We start from the raw sequence: 14,147 nt of genomic DNA, 5'->3' as shown, positions 1-14,147 counted from the left end.
CATTCTCTCCTGATCACCTGCCCCTAGCAGAAGCTGTGCAACTCAATCCCAGAGCTTACTACAGAGATGCTGGTAATGACACCAGGCATAACGGACCGGGATCTACTTTTAAAAATCACCCACAGGAGGCACATCTGAGCAAGTACTGCCTTGCATCATCATCTATGGTTTAAAAAGACCATAAGAACAAGAACTTCCTTAGCTACATGGGACACAGTTCTCCACAGAGGAGGTTATATCTAACCAAACAACCCAAGTGAGCAGAGCTTCACAACACACAGGACACTATCCATACATTTATTCAGTTCACATTTAAAATCTCTACACTCAAAACTGTCTCAACACAATTCAGGGTGTCCCTAATGCAGCCACCAGGGCATAGAGGAAGGGGTGCCATACTAGGGTACCCAATGAGACATCAGTTCCACAGGCTACCCAGTCATAGATGGATCCGCACTGGGGTGTAGGGGAATCTGCCAGCCACAGGCAACTGAACCAGATGTGTAAGTCCAGGCCTCGCACCTCTTCAGGAACCAGGCAACACCTCCTGCATTCCATCTAACAATTACCCCTCTAGCTGGTATAGCAAGGACCATGGAGTTGGGTTCTTTGTCTCATGAATTTGAAGAATAAAATCCATGGACACAAGGGTGAGAGCAAAGTAACAGAATTTATTAGAGTAATAGAAAAAAAGCAGAGTTCCCAAAGAGGGAGGGAGTCCAAGAGAGGGATACCAAAGAGTGGCTATTGTCAAGGGGTTTGTATAGATCCATAGGTTTAAGGAAGACAATCCCCTGGCCAATCCTGGGTAAGACATTCAGTGTCCATGAGGTATTTATGCAGCCTTTAGTCCAATCAAAATAGCAATCAGGAATTTTTCCTTCTTTGGAAGGGCATGGACCCCAGTCATGTAGGTAGGTCCTGATTTTAAAATAGCTTTTTTGTAAGTTTGTTAGCACATATCTGCGAGTTGCTCTTTGTGCTCTACTGCCCAGGAAGCTACCCAGGGGACCATCTTCCTATGCCCCCAGCCTGATCTCTTCCTCCTGTCATCACTGGTGTAACACAGTCTCAAGGAGACCTTGAAATCAGGGTTTCACCATGATGACTTCTCTCCGTTGCCACATGTTCTCCAAAGAGTCCCTGAGTCATCATGCTGCCCATGGCAGGCACTCAAGCTGGACTAAGTTCACCTTCCTTTACAACAGGGAGGGCATGGCCCAGGCATGTGCCACTGTGGGTCTCCCTAGGGTCAAAGAGTCCCACAAGAATTAGAAGAAAGGACATTGAGAAGGAAAGGGAGGTTGGAGGTGAGGTCTAGTGGGAGACTCACAAACAGGAGGGGAGTGGGCCCAGGTGATCACACAGTCACCAGAATGGCCTCAGGCAGCATAAGACATATAAGCAGCATACTGACTCCCATGGAATATATATGAGAAGCCTGATTTAAAATATCACGGATCCACTTCTTATACTGGATGACATCTGTGTAAACAGAAGGAAGGACACCGCAAAAGTAGCCCCAGCTCACGACACCCATCTGGATCCACGTGTTGTTAACTTCACAGGCAAGAGGGCCCCCAGAATCTCCCTGGAGAAAGAAAAACAAACAAATGGCAGGGATAGAAAAGGGTCCTCCTCAGACCTGGCTGTGTGTGGCATGAGGATCCAGGGAGACAGGCATGTATGGGGCTTCCTTCCCCAGGATCCCCAATGGCACTGCCAGGCTCAGGTTCTGGGGAACATGAGACCTGACACAAGGAGGTTGATATGAAAACTTTAACATCCTCTGAGAAGTGCTACTCTTTCCCAGCGCTCAGGGACAAGAACACAAGGCACAAAGCCAGTAGGGCTTAGTACACCTGCACCAGACTCACTCACTTTAGGGCCCCTACTCTTCCACCACTGCTGACCCCTTCCTCATGACCTTCTCCAAACCACCCATGAGCCTGCAGCTATAGGAGAACCCCTGACAGCAGAGGCAGCCAGCAGAGCCCACTGCAGCTTCAAGCCAACATCCATGCCAGTCAGTCAGTCCTTAAAAGAACCCTCAATATTTTGAGGATCACCTCTGCATAGAAAAGGCCAACATTCTCACCTCTTCCCTCAATTTTTCCCCACTGCAAACTCACCTATCTAACCCCATCCATTCATCAGCTCCACTGCCTTCCAGACCGGGAAACATGCAGACCCTCCTCTTCCTGACACTAGGCATGTACTTTCCCAAACCCACTCCGCTGGCCCCATTGCCAGTCACTTCCAGGAGAAACCCAGGGTCATCCTCAGCCTCCCCCTCAACCCCAGAACCCCATGATCTTCACCTCTCCACCTCAAACACACCTCCTATGATTCCTTGCTGCCCCACATCCTGTTCAGGATCCAATGGTGTTACCTAGATGTAAAACCAGCTCTAAGACTTCAGTAAGGCACCACACAACCAAGAAAGTCTCTGATCTAAAAGGCAAATCTGATTGCTCTCACCCAGGCCCCCTCACACTCCCACCTGAGCCAGCCTAGAACCTGGCCCTGCACCCAGGCTGCACATGTCCACACACCCACTCACCTCTCTAGACACATCTGCTATCTCATTGCTCCAGATGTGCAAATCATCCTTAGACTTTTTAAGATCTGCCCCCAGACTGCTGGACCACTGCACTTGCTCTGCCCTCTCCCTACATGAAGACACAGGGCCTCTCACAGAAGTGACTGATAGTGGGGACAGTGGAACAGGCTTAGAAAAACACAGGCTGAGTTTTGCTTGGAATGTTTTGGAGTCTTGAAGGTAGCAGAGCTGATGATGGATGGGAGAAACTATCCAGTAGAGGGAAGGACTTTGGCTCTCTCTGTGCACAGGTGAGAATCAAGATATTCAGGGTTCTTAGAACTGCTTCTTTGTTCATTTCAACCATAAAGTTCTTTCCAAGAAATGGAAACACACATCTGCTAAGACTAGGCCCAAATGCCCCCTCCTCAGGAATGCAGCTTGGTGGAGAGGGAAGAACATGGGCCTGGGAGTCAGAGAGGTACTCCCAGGATGACCTTGAAGTAATGTCCTTGGATCTCCCCTTCTCCATGTGTATAGCTGTACATATGTGTCTGGGTTGCTGGGTCGTGATGTGGGTTACCTGGGATCATATGGGTTGGTGCTCACACCGGCAGGGTGAGTGCCACACAGGAGAGCTCAACTGGTGAAACACAATGGAACTTCACTCAGCCCACCTTCAGCACCCGAGTAGTGCCCAGGCAACCAGGGCTGCTCCCTTTTGAAGGAACAGGCCAGACCATCTAAAGGGATCTAGGGGTCACTCCCTGTGAACCTCCTTAATGTAACTAGGGGTGAATAACCTGGGCCTTTATCCTGAGAATGAGAAACCTTTCAGGGGACACTCAAACACATAGGCAGGAAGAGGCCATATACTGACCCAGCAAGGACTACGTCGCACGTCATGATAGCCACAGATCATGCCTTCTCGCACTAGGTTGAATGGTGTTCTGAAATATCTCTGATACTTCTGATTACATTTCTTCTGGGAAAGAATCTTTTGTTCAGCTTCACGAAGAAAACGTGGCCGAACTAAAGAAACACAATTTAGGAGTAAGTGTATCAGCATGACTGGGATATGACAGGAGCCTTTGATACACACTCTGGGTGCTCATCAGTAAGGTCACACACAGTTGACCCTCAAAAAAAAAAAAAAAAAGGAGAAATAATGTACCCTTAGACATAGAAGGGAACTTGGATAAAGATGAGTCAAGAAAATAGAGAGGCAAGGGTTTGTCAGTCTGAGAAATGACAACCATGGCTCTGTCACTAAGTATCAGGCATCATGGTGACAGGTGACCTATACCACTACTTTACTTTCTAGAGCAGGATCAAAGATTCTCAGACAGACAGTTCAGAAAGATAACAAGTCCAGTCTCATCCTAAAGATAGGAGGATATCCTACATCCTTACTGACCCGGTTGCTCTGGCTTGGCCTATGTCCCTGGGGACCAATCCACTAGATAAAGTCCTTTAAAAACTACACAAATTGCCTAGCAGCTCTTCACCTCAAACTCAAATGCACCCTGAAAAGAACCCACCATACCTGTCACCCATGCCCCCAGGTCCTGACATACCAATCAACATTCCTAAAACGGTTGTAAGGTATTCATGTCAAGATATCCTCCACCCTCCTCCCTTACCTTCCTACTAGAAAATCACTTTCCTGCACCTCCCTGGAGCTTGCATACCAACCCCAAACCACCAGGCTGCCCCACCTCTGCATCCTGGTGAAAAACTCACCATTCCCCTCCATGCGGCCCCATCCAGTCACCCAGCACAATGTCTCAGCCTTCACTGTGAAAGGCCTTTCAGGCAGGCAGATAGGCTGAATGTACGAGGAATAATTCACAGGAAAGTCCAGCAGAGCAATGGCAATGTCATTAGTCACTTGTTGAACATCATAATATTGATGAGGAACAATGTCTTTAACTGGAACCACAACTTCATTCTCATCAAACTGAAACAACTCATTGTTTCCCAGCATCACCTTGTAGTCCCTTATTCTGTGGGAAGAGGACATTGTCTTCATAGAGATCCAGAGTGTCTACACTCCCTATCTACACATTCCAAGTGGTTCCCAGCCTGAACACAGCTTCCAGTGGGAGCCATCAACCACTCCCTCTCTACAGATCTAATCGCCTCCCACACCCCAACCACTGTGGCCAGAAATTCTCCAAGTGTGGTCCCAAGGCCAGTATCACCTGGGAAATTGATTTTAAAAATATCAAAAACTCTTATTTATCGGGGGTTTTCAAGATGGTGGACTAGAGGGCGGCTGCATTTCATGTTGCTCCAGGACTCAGGATTCAAAGGAGGAGATATTGACAGACTTGGGACCAACTCAAAGCCGCCGGGTGAGTCTCTCCCATTGGGGAGGCGTCACTGATGGGGCGGTAGTCCCGGAAGGCAAGGAACTTTGTGAAGTAGAGCTGCCCAGCGAGACGCCCCTCCCCCCGCTGGAGCAGTGAACTCAGACAACTGGGAGCATCATAGAGGAGGCCACTCAGCACAGCACTTGGACTCGGAGCAACCACTGGGGCTATGTGCGGCTGCCCAGAGGAGGAGCTGCACGGCGAGCTGTTTGGACTCAGAGAAACCGCTTCTGAACACGAGGAGGGGGGCCTGTCCGGAGAAGGAGGAGGAGCGCGGCGGGTCGCTTGGACTCAGAGTGACTGCATCAGAGCTCTGGGCGGCTGCTCAGAGGAGGAGGCAAGTGGTGAGTTGTTTGGACTCAAAGCAACCACTCCTGAACACCGGGGGGCTGCCTGGAGGAGGAGTGCGGCAGGTTGCTTGGTCTCGGAGCAACCGCACCAGAGCTCTGGGCAGCTGCCCAGAGGAGGCATGCGGCGGGTCACTTGAACTCAGAGCGACTGCTCCTGAACACCCGGGGGGCTACCCGGAGGAGGAGGAGGAACGGAGCGGGTCACTGGGACTCGGAGTGATTGCCCAGGGCTACAGGCGGTTGGCGGGAGGAGGAGGCATGCAGTGAGTTGCTTGGACTCCTAGCAACTGCACTGGAACACCGGGCGGCTGTCCGGAGGAAGAGGAGGAAGAGGCGTGCGGCGGGTCGCTGGGACTCGGAGTGACTGTACGGGGCTCCAGGTGGCTGCTCAGAGGAGGGGCCGCATAGCCAGGCGATTAGGTGCAGAACAGGGTCCCAGGACCTAGGAGGCTTCTTGGTGGAAGAGCCGCACAAAGACACGCTTAGGGGCGAAGCGAAGGTTCCAGGACTGCAGGCAGATTCTCTGAGGAGAGGCGGCCAAAGGAGACTTGTCTGCGAAGGGTGAGGCTCCCAGGCCCAGGATGTAGGTCCGGGCCTCTGGGAACGTTGAAAAGGAAGGCAGCCCAGCCCAAGCGGTAGTTGTAGATTGAGGGGAACCTCTAGGAGGGGAACTGACCAGCAAGACCTCCCCACCAGGTGAGTCTTCCCTGCTGGGTGAGGTTTTCCCACAAGGATGGTAAAACCAGAGACACAGGCCCAAACAGGCCTTGCCTCAGCCCGCAGCCTAGCTCCCCTTTGGATGACCATTGGTCAACAAGTGGAGGCACCTCTGCCCATTAGCAGGGAATATACCCCACCTGAAGGCCACCGCCCCTAGAGAGGCAGCCTCCTTGTGGAGCACCACATTATCAACTTCCTCCAAGACTTCAGGCTACTGAAGGCTAAGAGGGGATATACTAGAAATCTTCAGGGACATTATAAGTCAATAGAGGAAATCTGCAATATCTTAGTGGTCCACTGATACCTGAACAAGATGAGAAAACAAGGGAAGAAAAAGCCCCAAACAAATCTAGATGTTACAACAATAAAATCCAATGACAGCATGGCAGAAGAAATGACAGAAAGGGAGTTCAGAATGTACATAATTAAAATGATCAGAGAAGCAAACGATGAGATGAAAGAGCAAATGCAGGCATTGAATGATGAGATGAAAGAGCAAATGCAGGCATTGAATGATAGCACCAATCAACAGTTAAAAGAGCAAATACAGGAAGCAAAAGATTATTTCAATAAAGAGTTAGAGATATTGAAAAAAAACCAAACAGAAATCCTTGAAATGAAGGAAACAATAAACCAAATTAAGAACTCCATAGAAAGCATAACCAATAGGATAGAACACCTGGAAAACAGAACCTCAGATATTGAAGAAAAAATATTTAACCTTGAAAACAAAGTTAACCAAACAGAGAAGATGGTAAGAAATCATAAACAGAATCTCCAAGAACTATGGGATATCATAAAAAGGCCAAATTTAAGAATTGTAGGGATTGAGGAAGGCTTAGAGAAACAAACCAAAGGAATGAACAATCTATTCAATGAAATAATATCAGAAAATTTCCCAAATCTGAAGAATGAAATGGAAAATCAAGTTCAAGAGGCTTATAGGACTCCAAATATACAAAATTACAACAGACCCACACCAAGGCACATTATAATGAAAATACCTAACATACAAAATACAGAATTTTAAAGGCTGTGAGAGAAAAGAACCAAATTACATTCAGAACCAATACGGATATCAGCAGATTTTTCAATCCAGACCCTAAAAGCTAGAAGGGCCTGGAACAACATTTTTCAAGCCCTGAAAGAAAATGGATGCTAATCAAGAGTCTTATACCCAGCAAAACTTACCTTCAAATTTGACGATGAAATAAAATCCTTCCATGATAAACAAAAGCTAAAAGAATTTACAAAAAGAAAGCCAGCATTACAGAACATTCTCAGCAAAATATTCCATAAGGAAGAGATGAAAAACAAAGAAGTAAATCAGCAAAGGGAGGAATTATCCTAAAGGAATTGTCAAATAAAGGAGGAACCAAGTCGTGTCAAAAAAATAAATAAATAAATAAAATTTAAAAATGAACCAAATGACCGGGAATACAAATCATATCTCAATAATAACCCTGAATGTTAATGGCCTGAATTCATCAATCAAAAGACATAGACTGGCAGATTGGATTAAAAAGAAAGATCCAACAATATGTTGCCTGCAAGAGACTCACCTCATAGAAAAAGATACCCATAGACTAAAGGTAAAAGGATGGGGAAAAACATACCATGCACATGAACTCAGCAAAAAAGCTGGAGTATCCATCCTCATTTCAGATAATGTGGACTTCAAGCCAAAGTTAGTCAGAAGGGATAAAGAAGGACATTTCATACTGCTTAAGGGAAGCATAAATCAGCAAGACATAACAATCATAAACATCTATGCCCCAAACAGTGGCTCATCCATGTATGTCAAATAAATTCTTCTCCTTTTCAGAAACCAAATAGACCATAACACAATAATACTAGATGATTTTAACACGCCTCTCTCACCACTGGACAGATCTTCCAAACAAAAATTGAGCAAAGAAACCATAGATCTCAATAACACAATCAATAATTTAGACTTAACAGACATTTATAGAATATACCATCCAACCAAGAGCGAATACACTTTCTTCTCAGCAGCACATGGATCCTTCTCTAAAATAGACCATATATTATGCCACAAAGCTAATGTTAGCAAATACAAGAAGATAGAGACACTACCTTGTATTCTATCAGATCATAATGGATTGAAGTTAGAAATAAATGAAAGAGTAAAAAACAGAAACTACTCCAACACCTGGAGATTAAACAATATGCTATTATATGATGAATGGATAACAGAAGATATTAGGAAGGAAATTTAAAAAGTCTTAGAGGTAAATAAGAACAAAGAAAAAAAAAATAAGAACAAAGAAATATCATATCAAAATCTCTGGGACACTATGAAAGCAGTACTTAGAGGAAAATTTATTTCATGGAGCGCATTCAATAAAAGAAGTAAAACTCAACAAATAAACAACCTAACACTACAGCTCAAAGCCCTAGAAAAAGAAGAACAGACCAACACCAAAAGTAGTAGGAGACAGGAAATAGTTAAACTCAGAGCTGAAATCAATGAAATTGAAACAAAAGAAACAATACAAAAAATTGACAAAATAAATAGTTGGTTCTTTGAAAAAACAAACAAAATTGATAAACCTTTAGCCACACTAACAAAGAGAAGACGAGAGAAAACCCAAATCACTAAAATTCGGAATGAACAAGGAAATATCACAACAGACACGACTGAAATACAAAACATAATTAGAAGCTATTTTGAAAATCTATACTCCAACAAAATAGAAAATTTCGAAGACATCAACAGGTTTCTAGAGACATATGAATTGCCTAAACTGAACGAGGAGGACATACACAATTTAAATAGTCCAATTTCAAGTAATGAAATAGAAGAAGTCATCAAAAGCCTACCAACAAAGAAAAGTCCAGGACCAGATGGGTTCTCAGCTGAGTTCTACAAAACCTTTAAAGAAGAGCTCATTCCAATACTTCTCAAAGTATTCCATAAAATAGAAGAGGAGGGAACCCTCCCAAATTCATTCTATGAAGCCAATATCACCCTAATACCGAAACCAGACAGAGACACATCGAGGAAAGAAAATTTCAGACCAATATCCTTAATGAATATCGATGCAAAAAATTATCAACAAAATTTTAGCAAATCGCATACAAAAACATATTAAAAAGATAGTGCACCATGATCAAGTGGGTTTCATCCCAGGGATGCAAGGTTGGTTCAACATCAGAAAATCAATAAATGTAATTCATCATATCAATAGACTTAAAGTTAAGAATCACATGATTATTTCAATAGATGCAGAAAAAGCATTTGATAAAATACAGCACCCCTTCATGCTCAAAACGCTAGAAAAAATAGGGATAGTGGGAACATTCCTTAACATTGTAAGGCCATCTATGCTAAGCCCATGGCCAATATCATTCTAAATGGTGAAAAACTGAAAGCATTCCCCCTAAAAACTGGAACAAGGCAGGGATGCCCTCTTTCACCACTTCTATTCAATATTGTCCTTGAAACTCTAGCCAGAGCAATTAGACAGACCGAACAAATTAAAGGGATACGAATAGGAAAAGAAGAACTCAAACTGTCCCTATTTGCTGATATGATTATATGCTTAGAGGAACCAGGAAATTCCACCAGAAGACTTTTAGAACTCATAAGTGAATTCAGTAAAGTAGCGGGATATAAGATTAATGCACATAAATCTAATGCATTTTTATACATAAGTGATGAATCTTTGGAAAGAATAATTAGGAAAACTACCCCATTCACAATAGCTTCGAAAAAAATAAAATACTTGGGAATAAATCTCACAAAAGAGGTGAAAGACCTCTACAATGAGAACTACAGAACACTAAAGAAAGAAATTAAAGAAAACCTTCGAAGATGGAAAGATCTCCCATGTTCTTGGATAGGAAGAATTAATATTGTCAAAATGGCCATATTACCAAAAGTGCTATACAGATTCAATGCAATTCCAATTAAAATCTCAATGACATACCTTACAGAAATAGAGCAAGCAATTATGAAATTCATCTGGAAGAATAAGAAACCCAGAATAGTTAAAGCAATCCTTAGCAGAAAGAGTGAAGCAGGGGGTATCGCAATACCAGATCTTCAACTCTACTACAAAGCAATAGTAACAAAAACGGCATGGTATTGGTACCAAAATAGAAAGGGAGATCAATGGTACAGAATAGAGGACATGGACACAAACCCAAATAAATACAATTTTCTCATACTAGACAAAGGGGCCAAAAATATACAATGGAGAAAAGATTGCCTCTTCAACAAATGGTGCTGGGAGAATTGGAAATCCATATGCAACAGAATGAAACTAAACCCATATATCTCACCATGCACGAAACTAAACTCAAAATGGATTAAGGACCTCAGAATCAGACCAGAGACCCTGCAGACTATAGAAGAAAAAGTAGGTCCAGATCTTCAACATGTCGACTTAGGACCAGACTTCCTCAACAGGACTCCTATAGGACAAGAAATAAAAGCAAGAATCAATAACTGGGATAGATTCAAACTAAAAAGCTTTCTCTCAGCAAAGGAAACTATCAGCAATGCAAAGAAAGAGCCTACAGAGTGGGAGAAAATCTTTGCCAGTCATACTTCAGATAGAGCACTAATCTCCAGAATCTATAAAGAACTCAAAAAACTCTACACCAAGAATGCAAATAATCCAATCGACAAATGGGCTAAGGAAATGAATAGACACTTCACAGAAGAAGATCTACAAGCAATCAACAAACATATGGAAAAATGTTCACCATCTTTAGTAATAAGAGAAATGCAAACCAAAACTACCCTAAGATTCCATCTCACCCCAATTAGAATGGTGATTATCAAGAATACAAGCAACAACAGGTGTTGGCGAGGATGTGGGGAGAAAGGTACACTCATACATTGCTGGTGGGGCTGCAAATTAGTGCAGCCACTCTGGAAAGCAGTGTGGAGACTCCTTAGAAAACTTGGAATGGAACCACCATTTGACCCAGCTATCCCACTCCTTGGCCTATACCCAAAGGACTTAAAATCAGCATACTACAGAGATACAGCCACATCAATGTTCATAGATGCTCAATTCACAATAGCCAGATTGTGGAACCAACCTAGATGTCCTTCAATTGATGAATGGATAAAGAAACTGTGGTATATATGTACAATGGAATATTACTCAGCCATAAAGAATGATAAAATTATGGCATTTGCAGGCAAATGGATGAAATTGGAGAATATCATGCTAAGTGAGATAAGCCAATCTCAAAAAAACCAAAGGACGAATGATATCGCTAATAAGTGGATGATGACACATAATGGGGGGTGGGAGGGGTTTGTGTTAGGGTTAGGGAGGGGGAAAGAATGGAGGAAGGAAGAACTGTTTAGAGGGAAAAGAGGGGAGGGGGGTGGGGGAAGGGAAAAAATAACAGAATGAATCAAACAACATTACCCTATGTAAATTTATGATTACACAAATGGTATGCCTTTACGCCATGTACAGAGAAACAACATGTATCCCATTTGTTTACAATAAAAAAAAACTCTTATTTATCACTAATTCTAAAACAAAATTTTAAATAAACCAGTTAATTGCTTTAGAAGGTATTTTATCTAAAGTTTATTTTAATATGTGTTATAAGAATAATTTCAAACTTAAATATTGCTTCACCAACAGTTAACAATGGAAAATGCCTTCTTTGGGATGTCTGGAAATAGAAGCAATTTGTTATGAGCTTCTAAGGTACTTTTTAAATAAAGCAAGTATGTTAAATTCAAAACATGAACAACCCCAACACTTTTCAGTTTGTGGGGCTTTTTTGATCTAACTTGGTGTGTGTTCATCACTCATCAGTTATTTGTGAAGATGTGTATTCTATATGAATATTGTTTCATGTTTATGGAAAATTGTAGCTAAACATTTCATTGTCTCCCATCTACCAAAGAAGCACAACTCTGTTGCTTCATCTTGCTTATAGTCTTTAAATCGTTATTTTCATATATTGCTATTACTTCTAATTTCCTTAAAGATTCAGTTAATGAGTTTTATGAAGCCACAAAATACATATATTTTTGTTTTGACCTAAATCTGTACAGTCCCATGGTAACTGTTATTTCTAATTATAGATATAAAATGAAATTCCATTTGCAATTGGGAAAAGTACAATAAAGAGATATTCATTTGGGAAATAGCTAAGATCTTTAATAAAAATTTGATAGGAAAAGCACAATGTGCAGAAGTTTTGGAATCCCCGTAGTAGATTACAACAGGTAAAAGTTGAAGAGAATACATTGCTATTTTATAGTGATGTTGCTAAGAAGTATATGCTTTGGGGTATATTGCTTGAGGGCCCACTGAAAGATGTATCTGTTTATCTATCAGATGACCTTTGAAGTAAAATTTACCAATGCCTGCCCCCACCCCAAAAAATCAAATGATCAGGTCTCATCCCAGATTAAATTAAAATACTGGTGCTTTTTATTAAAGTGGTGATTAAATTAAAATACCCCACTTTTCTGATAAGGAAGAAACCTCAGAGATGGAGACAGGACACAACCTGATCAGAGGCCAAAACCCAAAGACCCAAATACTCACCTACCAACGACACAGTGGGCAGCGGTCAGCACTAACTGATTGGTGATGAGGGAGCCTCCACACACGTGTGTGTTATAGGACTGCAGGCTCACCTGCCAGGGCCACTTCCTCTGTGGGGCTTTTGTTCCACCGTATATCCTCATACTTCTACGCCCACATACTGGATGGTTTGGGAAAGAAGGTACTAGAAGTGAAGCCATTGCCCCCCAACCCCATGACCACCGGCACACAAGGCAGATGGAGGTCCTCTCTCTCCCACTCTCAGGACAAGATCTGACTCCATCCTCCCCAGCCTGGCTGTGCTCCCTTTCACCTCCCAGGCAGGCTGGTACAGTCCTGGCACCAGAAGTTACCTGAAGGAAGCACATCTCCAAATGGATTAGAAGCGCCACTGGATTGCAAGAATGGTCCCACGGTGGACTCTGAAGTAGCCCCAGATCCTGGGGCCCCTGCTGGGGTCGGAGTTGAGGGGGCTACAGCTGGATCTGGACTCTTTGGGAGTTTCAGGTGTCTGGAAGGAGCTGGGGCCTCTGAGCCTGCCATGGCCACTGAGGACTCTTCCTGGGCTCTGTAACCCCCACCTGAAAAAGAAGACAGCACTGGGCGCCAGTCTGGGTCGCTTCCCGGGCTCCTGCCTGTCCCCCAGCACCTGACTGCCACCCATGCTCTCCGGGATAGCTCGGCCTGGCCACACCCCCTGAGGCCTCACTGAGCAGAGGCCTGAGGAGCTGAAGCCACAACAGGAGGCTCAGGAAGCCGCCCGTGCCACCGCGGTCGCTCAGGGACGCCATGGGCCTGCCAGCCCTCTGTTGCGCCCCCGCGCGGGGTCGCACTTGGACTCATGCGCGGACCACGTGCGCAGACTGCTGAGTCCCCAGGCCAGGCCTGGCTCACCGGCCCAGTGCCCCTCAACATCCTTTAGATGGGTGCGGATCTCGGTGTGTAAATAATTTGTGTGCAATTACAAAACATGGCTGACTCTCTACCCACCAAAAAAATGGAATTCTCTTCCCCAACCTTAGTGAATCTGAGCAGGCCTGTTGACTTACTTTGGACAACAGAATATGGTAGAAGGCAAGTTGAGCAACTTCTGAATTGAGGTGATAAAAGTCCTGGCAGCTTCTGCTTTCCCCCACCTGGACACTGTCCTGAGACCACCAGCTCTGCCCAGGGGAGGATGAGAGGCCTTTGGAGGGAAACCAAGGCACCCCTACCTATACACCAGGTAACCACTCATCTTGGATGAAGGCCATCTGGGACATCCTGGGCCCTGATGCAGCTGCCTCATGGATGTAGCCTTAGGAATGAGCTCTGACTGGACAGGCAGAATGACCCAACCAACCTACAATACCGTGAGAAGCAATGCTGAATCCTCCTACTCACAGGAGTGAGGTTCTTCAAAACCATCGTGACGCTGATTCAGCAAATACTGATCTGTTGCTGCCAGCATTCACACAGGCCTTGGGTTCCTGTGAGCCTCTGCTCAAGATGTTCTCATTGACAACCTTGTTTCACATGTTCCTCTGTGAAGACAACTCACTGCCAAATGTGCCATACAGAGGAGAAAGATACACCCAGGGGGAGACTAAGAATGTTCTCATTT

General features: G+C 44.1%; 1 protein-coding gene across 1 annotated transcript; it reads right to left on the bottom strand.

Moving 5' to 3' along the window:
* Positions 1-1,360: 1,360 nt before the first annotated feature.
* Positions 1,361-12,687, bottom strand: LOC124968240 (putative inactive serine protease 43). The gene is made up of 5 exons (XM_047530532.1): positions 12,545-12,687; positions 4,286-4,548; positions 4,089-4,131; positions 2,564-2,672; positions 1,361-1,591 (listed from the first exon to the last, which is right to left on the bottom strand). The coding sequence occupies exons 1-5, from the start codon at positions 12,685-12,687 to the stop codon at positions 1,361-1,363; spliced, it is 789 nt and encodes a 262-aa protein (XP_047386488.1).
* Positions 12,688-14,147: the final 1,460 nt, after the last annotated feature.

Source organism: Sciurus carolinensis, chromosome 17 (assembly GCF_902686445.1).
Source record: "Sciurus carolinensis chromosome 17, mSciCar1.2, whole genome shotgun sequence".
Classification (NCBI taxonomy): Eukaryota; Metazoa; Chordata; class Mammalia; order Rodentia; family Sciuridae; genus Sciurus; species Sciurus carolinensis.
Note: the sequence above shows the minus strand (reverse complement) of the source record. Positions and strands in the feature narration are given on the sequence as shown.